The sequence below is a fragment of the Tenrec ecaudatus genome, chromosome 17, assembly GCF_050624435.1.
Source record: "Tenrec ecaudatus isolate mTenEca1 chromosome 17, mTenEca1.hap1, whole genome shotgun sequence".
Classification (NCBI taxonomy): Eukaryota; Metazoa; Chordata; class Mammalia; order Afrosoricida; family Tenrecidae; genus Tenrec; species Tenrec ecaudatus.
This window is the reverse complement of record NC_134546.1, coordinates 85,767,513-85,792,465: the sequence shown is the minus strand read 5'-3', so window position 1 is coordinate 85,792,465 and position 24,953 is coordinate 85,767,513. Positions and strand designations below refer to the sequence as shown.

General features: G+C 49.8%; 1 gene segment (V, D, J or C); it reads right to left on the bottom strand.

The window, feature by feature from the left end:
* Window positions 1–24,953, bottom strand: part of LOC142430412 (Ig mu chain C region secreted form-like) — a 164,170-nt gene that overhangs the window by 9,051 nt on the left and 130,166 nt on the right. Inside the window, 1 exon segment of the C gene segment in view lies at window positions 114–152. Coding sequence covers window positions 114–152 — 39 coding nt within the window.

Below are 24,953 nucleotides of genomic sequence, written 5' to 3'. Positions count from 1 at the left end.
TCTCCCTCCCCTGGCTAGTCCCAGAGGCACATGTCCCCTGGTCACCCCACAGTGCTCAGAAAACCCCATAAACACAAGTAAAAAAAGCAAAGACCCCAAAAGGCTATTCTTACCTGATGAGACGGTGACTGGGGTTCCTTGTCCCCAGAAATCTAAGCCGTAGTAATCACAGTGGTGGGATTTCTTTCTCTACCCCACAAAAACCTTCTACAGAGGGATCTGTGCCCATTAGACTCTCCTTAGGGAGGCTGACAACCATTTGACACCCCCTTCCCTGCCCTGGGACCCTCTGCCAATGCCAAATGGGGTCTGAACAAAAGCCTCCTTTTCACAGAGTTGTGTTCAATCCTCAGAATCCAAGCAAGCAGCAATCGATCACAAAACATGAAACGGGCCAGTCATCCCGGGAGGAGAGAAGGGCAGGTCTCCCTTTCCTGATAGCCAAAATGCCTTGGCCTCTTTCTGAGAGCAATATTTGTGCCCCCCCCCCAATCCTAAAATGTATGCACTGAATGGGAAAGGGAGCAAAGACTCACCTGAGGAGACAACCACTATGGTTCCTTGGCCCCAGACGTCAAACCAGTTGTTACAATGTAACAAATGAGTAGAGATCCCAAACAAGAAGTGGCATCTGACCACTTTGGAGACTCGGACCATCTCACATGAAGTATTGTGAGGGCCAAGGATGGCTGAGACCCTGAGAACCTCCGGACTGCAGAGTCCAGAAGGAGAGGTGGCAGGAACCTCAGCACCCTGCCCCTATAACCGCGAGTCCCTGAATGTGTCCCGCATGAGACCTCCAACGTATCCCCAGAACTTATTACATGGCTAAACACACAGCTAAATCCCCTTAATAGAGTGAGAGAGAGATGATGAGGACTCACCTGAAGAGACGGTCACCTGGATTCCTGGGCCCCAGTACTCAAAGTAGTCACATTGCCATCTGACCCATTAGGGGTCGTACAAAAACTATGACTAGGTCTGGCTACCCTACGACCAGATCCAAACCAGAAAGCTCTAGGTTTCCGTGTCCCAAAACATGGGGTGGAGTAGGAGGTGTGTGACTCTGTCTACCGTAGGTCCCAGCAACATGAAACCCGTGTCACTGAAGCAATGCCATTTAGAGAATGTAGAACCAAACCACAAGCCGTTCCCTCAGAGACATCCTCAAGAGCCCCGGGAGGCACCTCACAGACCTAGGTCCTCCAGAACTTTCTTTGTCCAGCATCAGGACAGAGGAGGCTGAGCCAGTCAAGAAGGCAGAGAGAAAGCCGAGTTACCTGAATAGACAGCGGCCCATGTGCCCTAGCCACAGAAGAAAAAAGCATCGCACAGGGTTTGGGGCCCATCGCTGGCAGTCCTTTATCCCACATGTCCACCCCAGATAGTGGTCATGTCAAAAAGTCCCAGGCAGAAGAGAAGCTCAAGCAGATATGCAGTTACCTGAAGTGACGATGAGTTCGGTTCCCGGGCCCCAGACATCGAAGTAACCATAGTCACAGTGATGTATGTGGCCAGCTCAGCTGTACATCAACCATCTTGCTCTGCCCTCATGCCTCCTGCAGTTCCCCAGGCATCCCTCACTTAGCCACCAGCCTTCGTCTGTAAGATCCGCTGACGGGGAAGGACATGTTACTGGGTCGGGAACATTTCGGGGCTACTCGCTGGTCCTCCCAGCCTTGTCTGACCAATGGCAGTGGAGATGGCTGTCCAACCCTCATGTCCACCTCATCCCAGTTTTCCCACCACTCGGCTGCACACCCAAGGAGCCAGTCCAAAAGAACTAAAGTGCAGGAGTGGGGGATCTCCGGAAGAGATGGTGACCAGGTGGCCCAACCCCTGCAGCCTCCAGGCATGGGCCAGAGCAGTCAGGCAGTGGCCTGGGGTTTTTGAAGCCTCCTCAATCACTGTGGCCCCAGTTATCACCGTGGTGACTGCCCCAACAAAAACCCAGAGAGCAGCTGGGTGGGGACTGAGTATGCCCTTGGGAGGCAGAGGTGCTGCGGCTATTGGAGTGGTGGTGGGATGGGGTAGGGGTGGGAATGGGGCAGTGGGGGAGGGAAGGAGGAAGAGGATGCAGCTGTTGCTGGGGATGTGGGGGGAGGGCAGTCAGGAGAGTGGGGTGTGTAACCTCATCTTTCCTCCAACTTTAGATTTCCTGTGGTCAGTGCACAAATGCCATCTATGGAACGTCCCTGTACTGTGGGCACCCAGAATCTCTTTTAGAAACAGCAGTGGGACATCCCCCAACCCCCAGCCCAGATGGGTCACAGGGAACCCCCACCCCCAGCCCAGATGAGTCAACCAAGATGCAGTAAAGCACTGATGAAACACACAATATGCCTCTGATTCCTTGAGGCTTCCTCACCCCCCACGATCATGACCCCAGTGTTGCCTCTCAATTTGAACTAGACTGGGGCATGTACACAGGTATAGATCAGAGATAAGAGCTCATGACAAATGGAATCCAGAACCAGGAATGGGAATAGCAATACCAAAAGGGCAGGGGGAAGGTGGGTAAAGGAGGGGAAGAAGGGGGAACCGATCACAATGATCAACACATAACCACACACACACACACACACCCCTTCCAGGGGGAACAACAGAAACCATGGGGGAAGGTAGATATGAAAATAAGAATTTACAATCTATCAAGGGTGGGGGGGGGGAGGAGGGAAAAAAGAGGAGCTGATATCAAGGGCTCAGATAAAAAGTAAATGTTTATAAAAGAATGGCGGCAACATATGTACAAATATGCCTGATACAATTGATGTATGGATTGTAATAGGAGTTGTAAGAGTCCCCAATAAAATGATCTTTGAATTAAGAAGAAAGATGGCAATGGAGCAGTTAGAGGCTGGGATCCTGCACTGTCTTTGTCCTCTTGCCATGCAGGCTCTTTCTGCAGTGGGTGTGGCGACCATGGATGGGGAAAGGGGGGGAGGGGGGCACTGTTGACCCAAGCAGCAGTGAGTTCCTTCAAGGGGCCATGGCACTTCCCAGTCCTAAGGCGTCTTCTCTCTTCAAGCACATTGACATGTCACTGTCACGGGTTCTCTGTTGGTTGTCACCTTGAGTAGGAGCTTCTGGCAGTCAGTGACCCCCCCAGCGGTGACCACGATGTGTCTCCCTCCAGGCAGGGCACATCATCTTCTTACAGACCTCCTTCTGGGCTGGGGATCTGAGGTAGCAGGAGCAGGGAACCTTGTAAGATAGACTGTGTGAGTGAGTCTGGGTTGACTAAAGAAACAAATTAATAGACACTCATATGTGTATAAGAAGGAAATTTATATAGAAGAGCAATGGGATATTGAAAAAACATCCCAGCCCAGTGCAGATCAAGTCCGTAACTCCGATATTACCAGTATATGTCGATACTGGTCCATAAATTCTTCTTTAGACTCATGAAACACATGCAATGGTGCCGAATGCTGGAAGATCACAGGCCAGTGGGTGGGAAGTCTTGAAGATCCAGTGGTGGTGTAAGCCTCTCGGCACTGGCAGGGGTCTCCATGTGGCTCCTTCAGTTCCAGGGCAATAGCGTAACTCTATGGGTTTTGTCAACCAGAATGCCTCACAAGGAGTGAGCCTGTGTCCCACATCTTCCTCTAGTGAGCTATTTATCACGTAGATAGAAGATCCCCTCCCCAATGGTAATCAGTCCTATACTTGCTCAAGCTGCTCCCCGTCCTGACTAAGGCTACAGAAAGCAGTGTCCTTAGCCAGGTAGTCGTGGAGGGGATGGACTAGCAGTACGTGTGGGTTTGGTCCTCGGATGTGGACATGCAGACAGGTCTCAGAGGGCAGGTGTAGGTAGGAGTGGTAAGCCTGCAGCACTGGTCCCTGTTGGGGCTTACAAGTGTGGACTTAGATGGGGAGATGAACTCAAGAAAGCTTGTTAGGGAGGAGGCAGTTGGGAAGTGTCCTGGGAAGGCTGTGTGAGTTCTGGTGTCTACAGCCATAGGAAGTCCCGAGGCAGTAGGTTCTCTGATCTGGGACCCAGTGAAGGGTTACCTTATGGGTCAGAGGACTGCTGAAGATGGGGGTGCGAGGTTTACTCTAGATGTTACCCTCAGTTGTAGTGTAGAAGATGACTTGAGTCTGTGGTGAGGGTTTGATAGGAGGGAATGTGGGGAGTAAGAAATAAGCATAGGCTCCTGCAGAGTGGAGGTGTGAGGGCGAGAGTTCAAACATGTGAAATAAGGGATCTGAGGGTTCTTCGTACACGGTGGTGCATGGATCATGGATAGAAGATGGACCGTGAAGGGGAAGAATACTGATAAAGTGAGGGGCCCTACTAAATAGAGGAGGGATAGTGAGGGATCCTGAAGAATGAAAGCTGGGATGTAGAGGATCCTACGAGGGGAGGGAGTGTTCCCACTGGATGGGAGGGATCATGAGGATTCCTACAGGATGCCAGAGGGTGTTGAGGCATCATACAGGGTAGGGGTCCCACAAGGTCCCACGAGGAGGTGAGATTTCCCACAAGATGGAGCAGGGGCTGGGAAGGATCTTATAGGAGCGCGAGTGGTGTGTGAGTTAAACTGGATGGTGGAGAGCAGGGCTATGAAGTTCTAATGCCTACAGGGCCCGAGATCAAGGCTGGATTCCAGGTGCTTGGTTGGGGCTCCCGGAGGTCTTTTGAGATGCTGCTGGGTAGAGACACTGATGAAGGGATTCAATGGTGGGGTCAACCTCTCAACCATTTATGTGCCATGGGGACTCACTGCATGTGCTTGTTGAGTCCAAAGCCTGTGGCCAGGGCTTGAAGCCAGGGACAGGCAAGTGGAAGATTAGAAATAACCCTGGGTTGTGAAGGAAGGGTTCCTTTGAAGGAAGAGGAACCAAATGAATTGGGGAGGGCTTGCTCAGGAGAACCTGCAAGGGGAGAATACTGGGAGCATGAAGGGAGTGAGTGACAGTAAGGAGCCAACAATGTGTCCTGAAGCAGCCAGCTTCCTGGCAGGTCAATCATGCCCAGCTTTGTGGGATCTCTGAGCTCACCTAGGACTGGATGGAACTAGCCTGGTCCTTACCTCTGCAATTGAATTCTTGATCTTTGGGCACTTTGGGAGCCTCACAGTTATTTTCACAGGACCTTAATTGGTCTTCCCAAGCCCCAGTCTTGCTTCTAGAAAGTCTTCCTTCTGTGTCTCAGCCCTGACTCTGAAACCTCCTGTCTTCCTCCCTGGGGAACAAGGGCTGCTACTCCAGGCCCTCAAGGAAGCACCTGCTGCCAGTTCTCTGGTGGGAGTGATAGAAACCCCTGTGCCCAGCCCCCCAACACAACCTGCTTATCTAGCTGACGCTAACATTCAGACTTCAGGAGGACAGCTCAGCCTTGTAGAACAGCACTCCGAAACGACCTAACCTCCCTGATGGAACAAAGCATTTGTATAGCTCTTTGAGTCTTTTAAGTGGTGCCATAGTGAAGTGTTGGGCTGCTAACCGCAAGGCCAGCAGTTCAAAACCACTGTCTGCTCCTCAGGAGAAAGAGTAGGCTTTCTACACCTTTGAAGAGTGGCAGTCTCAGAAACTCACAGGCAGTTCTACTCTGTCCCAAAGGGTGGCTATGAGTGGCATCAACTTGATGGCAGTGAATTTTCTGAGCCTTCTGGCCAAACCTCAGCCTTTCATATGCTGGAGTGTTACCAGAATTCTGGGGAAAAAAACAACAAACCAAACCAAACAAACCATTATATCACTTACGCCCAGGCTACCCGACACCACACTTTGCAATAGCACCCATATCTTCAGTGATCGCTACATGACAGTGATATCGAGTAGGGTCACATCATAGGAACTAATTTTTTCTTAAATTAAGGCTAGGATTAAATGTGAGCCCGAAATTCATTCATAAATCCATGATTTATATGTGAACCTGGTTCATTTTAGAGACAGTGTTATCATTTTATTGGAAAACATCATACCATTCCACACTCCAATCACATTAAGTAACATTGTACAATTGCTACCAAAGTCAGTTTCAAAACATTTTCTTTCTTCTTGAATGCCTTGATATTAGCACCCCTCTACCCACCCTACTCAACCGTACCCCCCCCACCTTATTCTAGCTGTTGTCTCTATAGCTTCATCTATTCTGGGTTTCATATACCAAATAACATAGAAAATCAAAACAATGTCTCGATTAATTCCTGATAAAATTGTTTTGGGGTGAAAAAACGGTCCAAGAATTCAAGAATACCAATAGAAATGTTTCAATAAAACACTAATGAGAGAGGGAGATTGAACAAGTATAGGCTACTACATCTCAAAATATCAGAATTGTTCACTTGTGTAGAATCCATCCTTGGATTACTGTACATTATTTGCACAAACAATGGGAGCTGGTGGTCAGATAAAACATTAATATTCACTGACAATGTCAGTCGCAGATCTGCCCGAATAGCACATTTCTTCATACAGTAAGCAGGGAATTGATGGACTAAGGAAATGTTGGTCCACCTACCGACAGTTCAATACCCTTGGTATGGCTGTCTTCTGCTTCTTTGCACACCACACAATCTCAGTTTAAGTCTTCAGGTTACAAGTGTGCTTGAGGTAGAGTCCAGTTTTATTAGTGGGGTTTCCACATTGGCTCCCTCTCGTGTGTCCTTTGGAGCATGTTGTGCACCTTGAAGAGCCAGGATTCAATGTCCCAGTGTTCTATGACACATGGTCTGGGTCCTCAGGAGGTGTACAGAATTGCAGACTAATGTAGAATTGCAGACTTATTAGGAGGCATACTCCCTACTTAGGGTCCTTAAAAGTATTGTTAGTTATTCTCCACCCCACCCCCACTAGAACAATGGTTCTCCCCTTTTTGCTACCAACACACACGTATTTTCCCAGATGTGTCTCCTCCTTTTTCACCCCTCCTGACTTGACTTTCCCATATGTGTTAGTCTGGGTACATTAGAGAAACAAATCCAAAGAAACCCATGTATAAGAGAGTTTTATATAAAGGGTGCGTGCACATCAAGAAAACATGCCAACCCAGTGCTGTGAAAGCCCACAAGTCCAACATTAACCCATATGTCCAACAACAATCCACAAAGTTCTCCTCTGTCTCACAAAAGACTAGTAATGATGCCAACTGCAGGAAGAAAGCCAAATCAGTGAATGTGTAAGCATCTCAGCTCTGGCACGTGTCTCCACACGGCTGCTCCATTACCCAGGACTGCATCTGGATAGGTCTATGCAGCTTCTCCTTGGGGATGTCTTGCAGGAAGTAAGCCTTGCCAGCCAAAGCAGGGAACTGGCTAAGGCAGCTGCACCTTGGTCCAACCATCACAAAGCAAGAGACCCAAGAACTCGAAAGACGAGGCTCACAGAGCCATTTATTTCTCCACCCTTCAATTAACCCCACATGTGTTTATCAGCCAGGTTGGCACAATAAACTTTAACTACATCTCCGTCAGTGTCCCTCATAGGAACAGTGTCCCTGATAGGAATTTCTGCCAGTCTGGAGAGACCTTGTCATACGTTTGCATGGCAGCCACCAAGCTGTCATCCTGTCCTCCCCCTCTCAACTATATGATCCCAGCTGACGTGAGGACCCTTGCGTCAAAGTGACCTTCAAGACATGCACACAGAGAGGACGGTGCCTGGTTCATGGGCACCAGTCAGTGGAGCCCTGTTTGTACCTAATTCTTTTGGTGCCGTTTACATGCCTTCTCTCAGCACCACTGGTTCTTAGTCAACCGTACTAGCCACCTTCTGAAATGGTTAAATGTAGACCAGCTCTTTTTGGTACAGTGACTTTGTATGTTCTGTTCATCTTCTTTTGATGCTTCCTGCAGCATTCACTATTTTGCCTGTAGAATCTTTCAATATTTCAACTTGAGGCTTGACTTTTTTCTCAAGTTCTTTTAATTTAAGATATACTGAGTGTGCTCTTCCCTTTAATTCTCTAACTCTGGGTCTTTTCACATTTTGTTATAATATTTGTGTGGTAGTCACCTAATCTGGTATCAATTTAAGGATTCAGAGTGTAGAGGTGGCATCTAGGCTGTCTATAGCTAAGGAGACTTCTGTGTGGGCATGCCTTCTCCTAAGAATTCTGGGAAATCTATTACTTCCTCCTTGGAGGCGGAAGACACTTCTCTCTCTGCCACTCCTTGGGAGACATTGCAGAAGACAAGCCACATGGATGCAACCAGACCTCGGAAGCCGGAGAAGCCACAGAGAGACCCTTGCCAGCACTGAGATGCTTACAACGCTACTGGACCCAAAGACTTTCTACCCACTGGCTTGTGATTGTCCTACATTTGGCTTTATTGCATGTATTTCGTGAGTCTGAGGAGGACTTTATAGATTGGTATCAGACACATGGGCTAATATCGGACCTATGGTCCTGAGCTGAACTGGGCTGGGATGTTTTCTCAATGTTCAATTGCTCTTGTATATAAGTCTCTTTCTTATACACATAATTGTACCAATGGATTTGGTTCTCTAGTCTACCCAGACTAACACAATTTGGCTGCGTCTTTGTAAGCTGCCTTTGAAATTTTGTGCTCAGCTCTTTGACTGCATCTTGTCTTCCACTTGCCTTGGATATTCTACAGTTATGAGAACATTTCAGTCTCTTCTGATGTCCACTTTGATCCTTCCTTTCTTGTCTTTGTAATAACTTTTGCTTTCTTTAGGAGTTCTAGTGGCATACTGGAAGTTGCTCTGTGTAAGAAATATGGGGCTTTCTACTCTCATAAAGATTTAAAGTCTTGGAAACTGTGTTAGGCTGGGGTGACTAGAGAAACAAATACGGAGACACTCATATACATATAAGAGAGAACTTTCTATCCAGAAGTGATTATATGTCAAGAAAACATCCCAGCCCAGTCCAACTCAGGTCCTAAGACCAATGCTCGTCCATAAGACCCTCTTCAGACTCGAGAATGCAGGATGATCAAAGGCCAGTGAGTGCAGCATCCCGTGGGTCCAAAGTCCATGGGAACATGGCAGACTCCGGTAGCTCTCAGGCTCAGCAAGAGAAAAGTGGAGAGAGGGTGAGGTCCCCAAGATCCTCCTTATGAGAAGGCCACATCCGCAAGGAGGCACTGTCAGGCTGGGACCGGATGGACAGGTTGGATACCACCCCTACACTTTTACATAGCTTCAAGCTGGCATACAACTATCTATCACAGAGACCCAAAGGGACTGTTGTGCGTGGTCCTCTAGTGTTAATGTGAGTCAGCGTCAACTCAGTAGCAGTGAGTTTTCTTTATTTTCTTTTCTTCATGAACGTTGTTCTTGATGTCTTCCCTCAGCTGCTCGGGTCTTCTGCCATTAGTGTTCATGCATCAAATCTGTTCTTGAAAGGTTCTCAAAATCTGGGTGGGGTATTCTCAAGGTGGATTTCGGCTCTCATGGACTTGTTTTCATTTCTTTGCCTTCAACATGAACTGATGAGTACTCAATAGTCTGTTCCACCATCAGCCTGAGGCTGGGTTTAGTTGCTGATATTGAGCTTCTCCATTGCTTCTTCCCATATCTGTGGTCAATCTGATTCCTGTGAATTCCATCTTGAGAGATCCACGTGAATAGTTGCCATTTGTACTGTTGAAAAAAGGGTATTTGCTATGAGCAAGTCATGGTCTTGCAAAATTCTATCATGCAATCTCCAGATTCGTTTCCATTACTCAGAGCACAGTTTCCAACTACTGTCTGTCTGCATTGTTTCTTTGAGTTCCAATTGCCAGTAATCAGCAATGTGGCTGGATTGCATGTTTGATCAATTTCAGACTGAGGAAGTTGGTAGAATTCTTCAATTTCTTCATCACTTGCGTTTGTTGTTGGTGCAAAAGTTTGAATAGTGGTTGTATTGACTGACTTTCTTTTAAGGATGATAGATATAAACCTATCACAGACCGTGTTACACTTCAGAATAGACCTTGAAATGTCCTTTCTGACAATGAATGAAGCCCCCATTCCTCTTGATTGTGTCATTCCTGTCATAGTAAATCCTAATTTTCTGATTCATAATGCCCAATACCAGTCAATGTCATCTCACTAATGCCCAGGATATTGGTCTTTATGCATTCCATTTCATTTTGTGTGTGTTTATTTATTTTTTAATCATTTTATTAGGGGCTCATAAAACTCTTGTGACAATCCATACTTACATCAATTGTGTAAAGCATATTTGTACATTCATTGCCCTCATCATTCTGAAAACATTTGCTCTCCACTTAAGCCCCATCCGGTCCTCATTTTCCCTTCCCTCCCCTCTTCCCCCTCCCTCATGAACCCTTCATAATTGATAGATTGGTATTTTGTCCTATCTTACCCTGTCCGACGTCTCCCTTCACCCACTTCCTTGTTATTTATCCCCCAGGGAGGAGGTCACATGTAGATCCTTGTAATCAGTTCCCCCTTTCCAACCCACCTTTTCTCCAACCCACCTTCTCTCCACCCTCCCAGTATTGCCACTCACACCACTTGTCCTGAAGGGACCATCCGCCCCGTACTCCCTGAGTTCCCAGATACTTTCTGCACCAGTGTGCATCCTCTGGTTTAGCCAGATTTGTAAGGTAGAAATGTGATCATGATAGTGTGGGGGGGAGGGGCAGGGAAGCATTTAGGAACCAGAGGAAAGTTGTATTTTTCAACATTGCTACATCACACCCTGACTGGCTCATCTCCTCCCCAAGACCCTTCTGTAAGGGGGTGTCCAGTGGCCTACAAATGGGCTTTGGGTCTCCACTCTGCAGTAACCCCTTCATTTATTATGGTAAGATTTTTTTTGTTATGATGATCCCTTCGACACCTCGTGATCACACAGGTGTGTGTGCTTCTTCCATGTGGGCTCTTTTGCTTCTGAGCTAGATGGCCGCTTATCTGCCTTAAAGCCTTTAAGAGCCCAGACACTATCTCTTTTGATAGGCGGGCACCATCAGCTTTCTTCACCACATTTGCTTATCCACCCGCTTTGTCTTCAGCAGTTGTGTCAGGAAGGTGAGCACCATAGAATGCCAATTTAATAGAAGAAAGTAATCTTGCATTGAGGGAGTACTTGAGTGGAGGCCCAACGTCCTTCTGCTACCTTAATACTAAACCTATAAATATATGCACACAGATCTATTTCCCCATCCTAATATATAAATATATTTACATAAGTACATGTCTTTATCTAGACCGCTATAAATGCCCTTTGCCTCCCAGATCTTTCCTTTATTTTCCTTGACTTTCCTCCTGTTCCACTATCATGCTCAGTCCCCACCAGGATTTCAGCAATTCCTCTTGTTACATTACCCTTGATTATGCCCTACTGGCCTCCCAACACTCCTCACCACAGATTTTGGTCACTTGTTGTTCCCTTGTCCCTAGGTTTGTTAACACCACTACCTTTCCCCCCACCTCCCCACTCCCATGTCCCCGCGGAAATTGTCGGTCCCGTTGTTATTTCCTCCAGATTGTTAATCCAGCCTATCTGATTTAGATAGACTTGCAAAGACAATAACATGCACAAAAACAAGACAGAGCAAAACCAAACAACAATATACAACAAAACAACAACAAACAAATGACAGAAAACAAAAACGAAACACAACAAGAAAGAAAAGCTTGTAGTTAGTTCAAGGATTTCCCGTTGACCTTCAGGAATATTTTCCAGTCCAGTCTGCTGGGGCACCATGCCCTGGCCCCAAAGTCCACCTTCAGCATTCCCTGGGGGACCTCACTGCTCCATTCCCTTGCTGTTCTGTTGCACCCTCTTAGTGTTTTGCCTCGGTGTGGCAGGATCAGATTGTGTGCAATTCCCTCACTTGTCTCTGGTGTTGTTCCCTGTAGGGCTAAAGGTCAGTGAGGGGCGTCATGTCTCATAGTGGGGCTGGTCACATGGTCCTCTCTGTCCACTGGCTGCTCTAATTGGGAACATTGTCCTCGTGGCCTGGTGGGCCAGGATGTGCTCCACTCTCTCCTCCTCCCCCTTCATCTGCTCCCATATGCTCTGATCAGATATGTCCCTCTACCGGAGCTGCAGATTCGATGCCTCTTCTGGGGGGAGGGGCAGGTGTCCACTTAGTAGTTGGGATTGGGGCCGGCCCCCCAGTCCATTTCATTTTTGACGACTTTCTATTTTTGTAGATTTGCAATCCATACATTCCACGTTCCAATTATTAGTAGATATTTGCAGCTGTTACTTCTTACCTTGAGTTTTGGCCTATCAGCAAATGAAGATCCCACAGGCTTGAATCCACTCAGCAGTTCCTCATCAGTCACAGTTTGAGGGCCTTCTGACCGATGGAGCCTCTCTTCCTGCACGATCTCTGGTAATGTTGTGCTTCCAATCATTAGGTCTTCAGTGTATGACAATATTTTGAAGCTGTGCATAAGGTTTTCAGCAGTTACTTCTTCCAAGGTGGGCAGCCAATTCCTTCTTGGTTGCTGTTAGGTGCCTTCAAGTCAGACCCCATGCACAAAGGGTCAAACGCTGCACCATCCTGAGCCTTCCTCACAATTATTTCTTTGCCTGAGCCCTTTGTAGCTGCCATCGTGTACATCCAGCTCATAGAGGATCTTCCTCGATGTCACCACCCCTCCACTTTACCAAGCATGAGATCCTTCAACAAGGACTGGTCTTTCCTGACAAAGTGGGTAAGGTGAAGTCTTGCCATCCTTTCCTCTACGGAATATACTTCTTGCAAGATAGACCCAGCTGGTCCTTTCAACAGTCCACGGTACTTCGATACTCTTCTCCAGCATCACAATTCAAATGCATATTCTGTTTTTGGTCTTCCTTACTAAATGTCCCACTTTCACAGGCATAGGAGGCATTCATAAATACCATGGCTTGGGTCAGGTGTGTGTCAGTCCTCAAAGTAACATCCTTGCTGCCCAATACTCTAAAGAGGCCACTGCGGCAGATAGACTCAATGCTAATCCCCCTTTGATCTCTTGGCTACTGCTTCCATGAGGATTGACTGGGATGCAAGAAAGACAAAATCCGTAACAACTTCAACCTTTTCTCTATTGATCATGATGTTATCGACTGGTCCAGTTCTGAGGATCTTGGTCTTTACATTGAGCTGTATTCAACACTGCTGGCTGCAATACATCACCTTCATCAGCAAGTGCTTCAAATACTCCTCACTTTCAGCAAGCAAGGTTGTCTCGTCTGCATATCTCAGGTTGTTAATAAGCCTTCCTCTAATCTTGATGCCACACTTTTGTTCATATAATCCAGCTTCTCTGATTTTCTACTCAGCACGCAGATTGAATAAAGCTAGGGAGAGGATATAACCCTGACAAACACCTTTCCTGATTTTAAACTTTGTAGTAGTTCCTGGTTCTTTTCATGCAACTGCCTCTTGATCCATGTACAGGTTTCACATAAGCAAGATGAATGTTCTGGAATCCCCTTTCTTCTCAAGGTTATCTATCCTTTCTTATGGGCTTTGCAGTTTGTTCTTATTGGGAAGCTCCCCTGAGACCTGTTTGTGTTTAGTGACACTGCTGGCATTTGAAATACCAGTGACAGGTTTCCAGCATCACTGCAACACACAAGATGTACAACAAGCTGACCAAAAAATAGTGGTGGCTTGTATTTTTCAGATAGTTTTTAATTTATTTTATCAGTATTTTGTTTTCTTCATATAGATCTTGTATAAACTTTGTTAGGTTTATGCCTAAACATTTAATTTTGTTGCATGCTGACTTAAATGTTACAAGCAACTAGCTTTTCTGTACAGTCCTTGTACTGTCCAACTTTGCACAACCAGTGATTACTTCCAGGAATATTGAAAACTTTTCTTAAAAAATAAAATTTCTATATAAACAATCATGTCATCCTTAAATATTTACTTATTTCTCTCCAGGTTGGCACATGATTTTTATTTTATTTTCTTATGTATAGAATTAGCTAGGAATTCCAGCACCATGTTGAATAGAGTCTTTTCAAAGGGTAAGCTTGTGGTTTCATTGACTTTTTTCTCTAATAAATTTCTGTTTTCGATGTAATTGACTTTTCCTCTTTGTGAATTGCTCTTCAAATTAATTGACTTTTTATTATTTGTCTTCTGTTGGATTTAATTTGTTCTGCTCTAGTTTCATAAAATGGAAGTTTATAATATTGCTTTTATGTCTTTTTTAAAATCTATGAATTTAATGCTATAAACTTTCTGAGCACTGTTTTTGGGGGTTACTTATGCTGTATCACATAAATTTTGATAAATTGTCCTTTCAATTCCATTTAGGTAAATGTATTTTTAAATCTCTCTTCAGAGTTCTTTGAGATTTCCACCTTTTTGCAATTTTACAGTGGTCTTGTTTTTAATTGATTTTTATTTTAATTCTGTTACAGTCTAGGGCATATTTTAAATGATTTCTATGATTTAAGATCAATAAGGTGTGTTTTGTGGCAAGGTAGCCACCTTCCAAGACGCCTGTGGCTTCCTCTGTGGGCTTGCATCGCCTGCCTGCAGATGTCTGTGCTGCTGTGATATGGTGGTCACCCGCACTTGGTCACAATGTTTTCCTCATGAACTCGCAGGGTCTGACATTCACATATTGGATATTCAGTGAGTGAGGGAAACTCCATCGGGTTGGAAGTGAAGGAGACATTATTGTTGACATGAGAGAAAGACTTGACAGAAGAACACACCGAGCCATCCCATATTTAGCAATGAAAATCTTATCTGTGTGAAAAGGAGGAAGTTGGGGTTTCTGGCCGAGGGCCAGATCTGAGGCACAGAGGGCAGGAAAGAGCAACAGGAAAGGGGACCAGATGCCTTCATGCTAATGTGGGTGACTTGATCAGCCTGGTTCTTATCAGCTTCCCCTCCGGGAGAGAGTGGGCATGGACCAGGTGGGAGGGCAACCTTGCCGCCAAGGAAACAGGCCAGATCAAGCCGAGATACAGAATTCCCACTGTGAAGTGAGCAAGGCCCATGCTGACTGAGGGGGCTTGCCTGCTTTGCCCAATGGCAACCTATCCCCAGAGCAACCCCGCGGGGGCCCAGAAAGGGCATCTGAAGAGTGAGGAGCTGAGCTTCCCTCCACAGAAGAGCACTTCTAGGCCAAGCTGATGCTCCGGGGCAGCAGGTTTGTGAGCACACATGGGTAGGGCCACCCAGACCTGTTTTTCCTCAACAGATGAGCAACTTGCTATTCTGTGGTGAATTGGGGCACCAGAAGGAGCCTGGGCCCTGGCCAGCTGGCTGGTGTGGCATCATGAAAGCCAAACTCCTCCTCAGGCTCATGGAGGCTGCAGGGGGTGGGGGTGGGCACTCTGAAGGGACCTGGCTACCAGGATGGGTGCTGTGCTGGTGCTGAGGACAGTGGCTTCAGGTGGCTGTGCTGCAAGTGCGTTATGGGGAAGGAGGGCTGGAGCTGGGTGGGGGTCACCGGCCTGTCATCTACCTAAACTCACCATAGAGGCCTCCAGTCCTTCACACTACTGCCTGCCTGGCACTGAGGTACAGGAATCCCACCTGCTAGATGAACCGTGACAACCCTGTCTAGTTTCCAGAAGGAATCTGTGACCCTGGTTGAACTTTGCCCCCACAGTGTGCCCACCCCCACACAAATCCAGTCCCCAGGATCTGCTGCCCAGCTCTTGTTCTCTGGCCTTGTCCATGAATAGAAGGCCTTGCAGTGCCATGTCTCAGAGCCTGGCAGCGCTCAGAGCTCCTGCACTGGCTCCTGGGCCATCTCACCAGCATCCCTCCACAGGCTGCTGGGGGACAGTTTTGGGCATGGGCTTTCCCACAGTGGTAACCACTACTAGAGTAGTCACCATGATACAGAGCAACACAAAATCCCTCTGCGCCTTCCATTGCCTGCAGGGTTGCCGTGACCAGCACCATCGCCTCAGCCATGAGCCCCTTCCGACCCTGGCTGCCACCTCATACGTTTTAAGGAAGCCGTGTGTCACCGTGAGCCCCAGCTATATTACCACAGTGACTCCTGGCTGTACAAATTCTGCTGGCCCTGGTAAAGACCGTTCCTCAGGGCATAGCATGCTCCAAACCATCCCACGACTTGAATTTTACGTGAGACTTGTGTCACTGTGGCTGCTCCAGCCACTATACCACCATGACTCCCAGATGTACAAATTCTTCTAGGTCTGGCTGAGGCTGCCCCCCTAGGGCAAAACTTGGCCTTGCCCAGCTACTGCAGAATGAGATGGCGTTCCTTCGCCCAGACCAACTACTTGCTGCTCTATGGTGAATTCAGGTGCCAGGGGGAGCCTGAGCCCTGACCTGCCGGGGTGGTGTCCTGAAAGCCAGACTCCTCCTCAGGTTCATGGAGGCTGTAGAGGCTGCACTGGGCAGAATGAGAGGGGGTTCCTTCCGCTCAGGGCACTTTTTCAGGATCCCAAGGCTCCAGACTCACCACCCAGGTCAAGATCTACTCCTGGTGACATCGTGGGGACCATGGGGTGTTCACTCCACCCTGCAGAGACATGGCCACTTAAGTCAGAGCCCTGTTCTCAGGACCCAGTCAGAGTGTCTCGGCATCCTCTTTTCCTGCCAGTGGTGCTTTGTGACATCACAATGCTGTCCAAATGGGGCCTTCCGCCTCAGGCCCTGGCTGTGCTGCTTGTCAAGTGAGAGACAGGGCATTTGGCTGCTCTTGCTTGAACAATTATCGGGGTAACACCACTAGGAGAAGGTTCCCTATAGAAAGAATAGCCCTTCAGCACTTAGAGTCCCCGAGGGGTGGCGTCCACAGGTCCGAAAAGTAGGATCAAAGCGATAGATCTGGAGGCGAGAGGGCAGAAATCAGGTGGGGTGCCAAAAGGGAATCCTCAGCTGAGCCTCCCCTCTGGTCCCCAAGGCTGCCCAGCCCCTCCATCACCATCACTGTCTCCTCCTGCCCTGAGCTGGGGCTGGGAAGAGGAGAGGCACAGGGAGGTAGGCCCCACCCCTTGGGTAGGAGGGGAGACAGAGACAGTGTTGGGGCTGGTATTTGCTGGGAAGTCAAGCACAGTGGTAGCTACTCCCATAGTATCACCGTGTGTGAGCCTCATACCAAATCATGGGTCCAGCCTCTGCGCCCCCCTCTGGCACGGGGTCTGGGAGCTTCCGACACAAAGGGAGAAGACAGCAGAGGGGGGGAAGGAGAGGTGAGGGCTGGCGTGCTCTGGCACCAGAGACAGGGCGTTGCTTGGGGGTCGTCAGGGCAGAGGAAGTCTGCAGAGCCGTGGACCCTCCCAGCCCTCCTCTGTGCCCAGGGAGTCCTCTCTGTCCTTGTGGCATGGTGGCTCACACAGGTCTCCTTCCCAACCTCTGGGGTTTTGTGGGGGCAGGGCTGGGTTGTAGGTGGTGGGCTGGTCCACTGGGGGCTCTCTGGCCTGTGGCCTCAGAGCCCTCTGGGACTGAGTGTTCAGAGATACAGCCATTTAAGGGAGGCGGCGCTAGATGCATCCGCTGCTTACCTAGCAAGATCTCACCCTTCTCTGAACAGAAGGGGTTCGCACTGGCTAACACCAGGAACCGGGTCGCCTCACAGCCACAGCAGTCCTAGGATGTGTAGGCAAGGGGGGAGCGACTGAGTCAGGCTTGGAGCCAGTGTGGGAAGGGGTCCCCGAGACCTCTTAGCTGGGGGGCAGAGACAGCATCTGGTTTCTCTGAACGTTAGGGCCAAGGCTGCGGAGGCTGGGGCCTCGGGGTCTAGAAGTCCGAGTGTAGTTCAGCTCACCCAGGAGGTGGGCAGTGGGCGTGCCACCCTTGAACTGATAGCTTCTGGGTGGGCAGCTGTAAAAAGGCGTTGCTGTCAGCAAGCCTGTAGGTGTATCTCCCCAGCCTTGTTGAAAGCGATGGCGCGTCCAACATCTCCTACCCACATGAGGATGCTGACATGACGAGACTCGGCCCTCAGTGGAACCTGCAGGATCTAGGTGGTTTTGAGAGTGGGTCGTGGCACTGTGGTAGCCATCTGGGCACAGTGATAGACACCTAGACATGAATGCCAATGACTTCCAGGGCTGCGAGCCAACAGGGGGCCTTAGAGAACTGGGCTGGGTGCCCCAGGGGGGCTGCACTTCTAGTGGGGTGGGGAGAGAGCCTCCTGGAGAGAGCCTCCTGGAGCCAAAGTCCTGTCCTTGGATCCATCTCCGTCTGGCAACCCTGTGGGCCAGAGCAGACCCTGCTCTCTCGACTTCTGAGGTTTTCCATCCGGGAGGGAGTAGACACGCTCATCTTTCTTCTTTAGAGGGCTTCCTGGGTTTGAACCGCTGATCTTGCGGTGATCAGCCCAACTTGTAACCCACTAGGCTATTAGGGCACCTCAGGAGAGGACGCGGTGGTGTCATGGGGGCTCTCTGGGAAAGTGAGGTACATGTTCCAGGCTAATAGCACATAGCCCTTCATAATAGTCCCAGAAATAGTCCCAGAGACTTGGGCCAGCAGCTGATGCTCTTAGTCTCCTCCCTACCAATTTGGGTGCTCCTCACCCATGACCTTCACTGGGCGACCCTCAGTTTCCCCAGGATGCGGGGTGGGGTGTTGCCCTTATGGAGTGTGCTGGCAGAGGACAAGGGCTGACTGAGTATCTGCCTCTGATCTCTAGTCTCAAGTCTCTCTTGATGTTCGGCCATCCTTGGGCTCATGTGGGAATTACTGGGGTTCCACCCCAAGCACACGGCTGCCCTCTCTCTATCAGGGACACACTTTCAGAAGGGTACCCTCCAACTGCACCCTGCCCCCACCCCCAGCCACCTCAGGGTCTGGAAGTCACTATGTGTGGAGTTCCTGGGTCACCCTCACCATCTGGCACATCTGGATGCTTCCTGACAGGAACAGGGACTGGCGCCCGCTAGGCGGGCCACCCTCACAGAAACAGAGCGAGTTGAGGCTCCAGCTTGTCGCTGGACACCAGCAATGGAGGCTGAGAAGGTGCTGGGCAGTCAGGGAAGCTGGTTGCCCCAGGATGAGATGGACAACTCTGGGATGTGGGGAGCAGGATGCTCGGTGGACCTCAGGATGCCAGCAGGCTTCCTAGGGACCTTGGACCAGGTGGTAGGGATCTTTTCTTCCCTGTGGGGCCTCCGGGGACCAGAGGCAGGCAAGAACTGTGGGCAAGGGGCCATGCTGGCCCACAGAGAGAAGGAACAAGGGGAAGGCGCCAGACCACAGGGTGCTAGTGCTGGGCTGGGAGGGCCTCTGGCGACAAAGCTGAGCTGGGTTAGAGAAACCGTAGCTGGTCCCACCTGAACGCAGATCCCTCTTGCCTCACCTGTCTCCTAACCCAGAAGGCTGAAGACAGACTCCCATGGTCTTCACTACTCTCTTCCAGGCAGAAGGACCTGGAGACCATGGGGTGGGTGGAGTTCTGGCAAAGCTTTGGACCCGCTCCCCCTGGAAGGAGCTCTGGTTGCAACAGTCTCCAAGCGAGCGTTGATGGACGGAAAAAATTGTAGCATCTAACTTCTGCAGAATTCCACGCAGACGTCGAACCAACTCCCCAACCCGCCCTCCTTGGGACCCCTCTCCAAGAGCAGGCTCTCCCAAGGTGCAGTCTAGGTAAGTCCACAAGGGGGCACAGCAGGAACAGCGGCTCCTCAGAGGCCTGGCATGGGGCTTCAAGGCAGGATGCCGCCTTCCAGCGCCTGGCTCTGTGGCCAGGGTGTTTCCCCATGGGAAACTTTACCACAAGTGGGGTGTCTAGTCGTATCTCCGGTCTGGGGTGACTTCCTGAGACTGGAGGAGATCTAGGAGCTACAGTGACTGGGTTACCTGGACCCCTGCTGAGCGGCGTGAGTCGGTTGGGAGAGCCCAGCTCAGGGGCCGCTGAGCCTCGCACTAGTCTTGACCAAGGAGGGCTGAGTTCTGAAGTGGGTTTTTGACCCTGGGTCTGTCACTGTGGTAGTTATAGTTACACCGTGCCATAGTCCTTGACAAAAAGCCCTGCATTTATGCCAGGCGCTGAGCTGATTCTTTGGAGGGCTCTGCTGGCCCAGGCAACCAGCACTGCATCTGGTCTTCAGCTCTGGGGTCTCCTGGTCCTGGGACTAGCACAGGTGGCCAAGCCCAGCCACCCCCTCACCCAACTTTCCAGGACCCAGCAAAGATTCAGGGTGACACTGCATTCTTCCGGACAGGGCGAAGACCAGTCCCCAGTGCCTATGGGGGCACCAGAGAGCGCTCACGCATCTTCCCTGGGCTTTGGGGAGCAAGGTGCCCCAGGAGGGCCATCTCCTGCGGGCGTTCTCAGGGAGGAAGCACTGGCAGAGCAGCTGGCCAGTGGTCAGGAGAGACTCCAGAGCAGAGATAGCAGTTTCCAGAAGGTGCTTGGTTTCTGAAGCAGGGGCGCGCTCCTTGGCGGGTGCCTCTGAGGAGCCGCTGTTCCTGCTGTGCCCCCTTGTGGACTTACCTAGACTGCACCTTGGGGAGATCAAGGGGGGGGGGGAGTGCTTCAGAGAAGAGAAAGCTGAGTAGCTCCAGGCCCTTCCATGTCTGCTCCCTGGAAACACCCCAGGAAAGGGGGTCACACCAGGCCTGGGGTCTAGCATTCATCCGGCTCTGCTGTCCCCACCCATCCCCAGGCTAAGGCTTTGGAGGCACTAGCTGGTGGAGCAGGGATGGCACTGGGGCAGGGGGCTGCCCAATGTTTCTGCTGGGCCTAGTAGACACCCCAATCCTCAATGTCTTCTAGGACCAACCACCCAACCCCTCTGGGGGGAGCTGGAGACAATTTCTAAACCAGATTGATGGGTTTGCCAATGCTCACCTGGGCCAGCCAAACCTTTCGACTGCCGCTGTCCAACACGGACAGGGATGATAGAAGGTGGTCTCGGGGCTCCCTGGCGGTGGCCCGGATAGGTCAACCGATCCCGCGGGAGGAGGGGGCACCTCGCAGGCTTCCTGGGAAGGCCATGAACCCTGTTCTGGTGTCCTTCTAGTTACCCTTGATCCAAAGCTTCATGTTTGGGCCCCTGCGATGGAGGCCTCCGCTGCCTGTCTCGGGGGAGAGGTTGTCAGGAGTGCACCGATGGGGTCAGATTAGGCTGGGTTAGGGGTGGGCTTTGGTCACCACTGCCTGGTTCTTTCCTTGATGTTCCTGTAGGGAGTGTCTGGGAGCTCAGGGTTCAGAAGTGAGAAGCCCCGGGGGCGTATGCCTTGAGTTGTATGGCTGTGACATGCCCTCCCCCAAATCCACGGTGCTCATCCTTAGTTCCCCAGTACTGCTCTATAAGAAATGTCACTCATCCCCTTACAGAAGGGTCATCAGGAAGAGATGCGCCCTCCAGGGTGCAGTAGAGCATCGATGAAACATACAACTCTCCTCTCGTTCTTTAATGCTCCCTCTGCCCCCTCCCCCAACTATCATGACCCCAATTCTACCTTACAAATCCAGCTAGACCAGAACATGTACTCCGGTACAGATAGGAGCTGTAAACACAGGAAATCCAGGACAGATAAACCGCTCAGGACCAATACTGAGAATAGCCATACCAGGAGGGCAAGGGGAAGGTGGGGGAGGAAGGGGAAACCGATCACAATGATCTACATATACCCCCCTCCCAGGGGGCCAGACCACAGAAAAGAGGGTAAAGGGAGACAGTGGTCGGTGTAAGCCATAAAAATATATAATTTATACATTATTAAGGGTTCGTGAGAGAGGGAGGGTGGAGGAGGGAAAATTGAGCTGATACCAAGGGCTGATGTAGAAAGAAAATGTTTTGAAAATGATGGCAGCATAGGTATAAATGTGCTTGACACAATGGATGGATATATGGACTGTGCTAAGAGCTGTAAGAACCCCCAATAACGTGATTTAATTTTAAAAGATAAAGCAGTGCCATGTTTAAAAAAAAAAGAAAGAAATGTCACAAACGGGCATCTTTAACAAATAGAAATTGACTGCACCACAGTTTCCGTAAAACTCAAAAGCGAATTCATTGCCATCAAGTCAATTCTGCAGCAGAGCCACCGTATAGGACAGAGTAGAACTGCCCTGTGGGTTTCTTCCAAGATTGTAAAATAGACTCATTTTTCTAAGACTTCAGAAAGCCGCAGTTTTCTGCCTTGGCACAGCTGGTGGTCGGGAACTGCTGAGCTTGCAGTGACTGGATGCCAGTTGTGCGCACTCACCTAGGGTATAGGAGAGCATTGTCTGACGCCCACTCCCGCAGGATGGTGGGCGGCCTGCTCCAGAGGCAGAGAGCTGAGCTTGAGGCTGGGTTCTGGCCCTACTCAAAGTCCTGGGTCCGAGCTGGCACAGTAGTGAGTAACCCTCCCTGGGCTTCCCTGGAGTCATCACTGTAGAAATCCATGCTGCCTGATCCAGCAACCCAGGGGGAGGGAGTACAAGTCCCACTTATGCATGGGTTTCCTTGTGGCTTCTTGTTCCCTTGGGCAGCAGTACCGCCTCTGGACGGCAGAATCAGGGATCTGAGGCCAAGGCAGTGGGGCAGGGAGGCGATAAGGTGGGCATGGTTCTCCACACCATCACAGGGCCTCCCCTAGGACTGTGAATTAGACGTCTGCTCCTTATTTTGTGAGAGGGCAGGGCTTCCCACTCGGGCTGGGAACCGGGTCCTTAGAGCTCCTTGTAGCGTGACGATGGCTTGGTGGAGGCATCGAATCTTTCGTGGACAGACCTCTATGTTGAAATCCTCAGAGATGCTTCTATCTTCTCTTGTGACCAGTTCCACACTCACCCTGCCCAGAGGACGTATTGCTAGCTTTCCCCTCAGAAAGCCAGCGTGATTGGCACCCAGAGACCCTTGCCTGCACAGAGGAGGAGGGGAGAGGGACAGAGTCATCACTCAGGTCCTGGAGGAGTCGTAGAATCGCCAAGGGATAAACTGATAAAACAAAACCATAACTTCCACTCATTGGGTATAAATACTATGATAATGCCATGTCTGTTCCTGGTGAGACCTTGGAATCTAATGAAGGCACCAGCCCTGCCCCTTCTCTCTGCCCACACTGGGCTCAGCCATGCCACCACAGCCACAAACCGAGGTGTGTTCTTCTGGGGGTTCTCCGTGCAAACACACAGCAGTATAAAGGTGCACCTGATGAACAGGAATATTTGTCACATCTTCCGTGTACAGTGCTGCTTAGCAGTCCTCCGATGACCCATCATCCCTGAAGTCCTCTTTCTCTGTTGTTTTCTCTTTGGAAATCCTGGCCCCATTGTTGCCACACGCTGGCTTCTGCAGGTCAGAGGTGTGGTGCACTGCGGATTTGATGGACACGGGCAGGCTGTCCCCTGGGGTAGTGCTCTAGGAGCTTTCTTTGGCTGTGGCTTTTGTGTCGGTGCTGTGTCACTGTGGGTATGTACATATACCCCCAACACAGTATACGTTGATCACAGTGATAGGCACCAGCACATAATCCTGCTGCCTGGGACAGCTCCTTCAGTGCTCTGCATCAGAGACTCCTAGTGCTTAAGAGGGCTCCCTGCACACACCAGGTGAACCAGGATGACTGCAGGGAGTGCTCTGGTGGTCTGCGTGCTCTGGGGCTCTGTGTATTTCTTGACGGGGTGGACTGGAAACCATTGGCTCTTGCATCCCTCCTGAAGTTGGACTTCTGAGAGCTGCAGCCTTCAATTGAGAACTGGGATGTTCCTCCTATGTTGGATACCTGGGTGCCCTTGGGAAATCCCCTGTTTGGAGACAAGGGGCTAGGACCTGACTCCATGCTCATCTGGGAGCAGACTGGCCAGGGATTAGGCAGGGTTTCTGAAGCACTCCTATTGGATAGGAAAGGGTGAGAAGCAATCAATGACCCCAATTATGCCCAGTCTGATAAGGTACAGGAGAAGACTTCTCTGCCACCAATGGACACGGACCAGGAGAGGGGCCACCAGAATACCGGGCTTCCAGAGTTGTCCTTTGTGAACATAGCGCACTTGGACCAGGTATGGCAAGGGGGTGGGGTTCTGGTACCACTGCTGAAGGGATTGGGATTGTGGAGCTGGGGAGGCAATTGGAGGCCCCTCAATAAAGTAAAGTTACCAACTGCATCCAGATGAAAAATGAACTGGAACACAGGGCTCCTAACAGGTAGGTGCCAGGGAGAGACATGCAGCCCTAGGCAGTCTCTTGGAAATGAGTCTACTCTACTGTAGCAGAGACAGAGGCAGACTATGAAACTATGAGGATGGGCCCAAGCAGACAAGTGAAAATAAATGAGCTCACTGACAAACCTTTCCCAAATTGGTTTGTTATCAGAGAGGGCCTCAAAATGTCTGTGGGTAAAAAGGGGATTCAATAGAGTAGAATTTTTTTGCCAATTTTAAAATTTAGTTTATTTATTTTTAAAATCATTTTATTGGGGCTCATACAACTCTTATCACAATCTACACATACATCAATTGTGTAAAGCACACTTATACATTCGTTGCCCTCATCATTCTCAAAACTTGCTTTCCATTTGGAATCCTGGAATCAGCTCCTCATTTTCCTTCCCCCCTCCCGGCTCCCTCCCCGCTCTCCCCTCCCTCATGAACCCTTGATAATGTATAAATTATTATTTTATCTTCACTTACACTTACTTCCTGGCATCTCCCTTCACTCACTTTTCTGTTACCCAGGGAGGAGGTTATATGTATATCCTTATGATCGGTTCCCCCTCCCGGTATTACCACTCTCACCCCTGGTCCTGAGGGGTTCATCTGTCCTGGATTCCCTGTGTTTCCATTTCCCATCTGCACCGCTGTGCATCCTCTGTTCTACCTAGGTTTGCAAGGTAGAATTAGGATCATGGTAGTGGGGGAGAGGAAGTGTTTAAGAACTAGAGGAAGGTTGTGAGCTTCATTATTGCTACACTGAATCCTGAGTGACTCTTCTCCTCCCCATTACCTCTCTGCAAAGGATGTCCAGTTGTCTACAGATGGGCATTGGGTCCCTATCACGCACTTCCCTCATTCACGATGATATTATCCCCCCCCCCCCGCCCCACCTTTGGTACTTGATACCTGGTCCCCTCAACCCTTCATGATCACACATGTTGGTGTGCTGCTTCCATGTGGGCTTTGTAACTTCTGGGATAGAT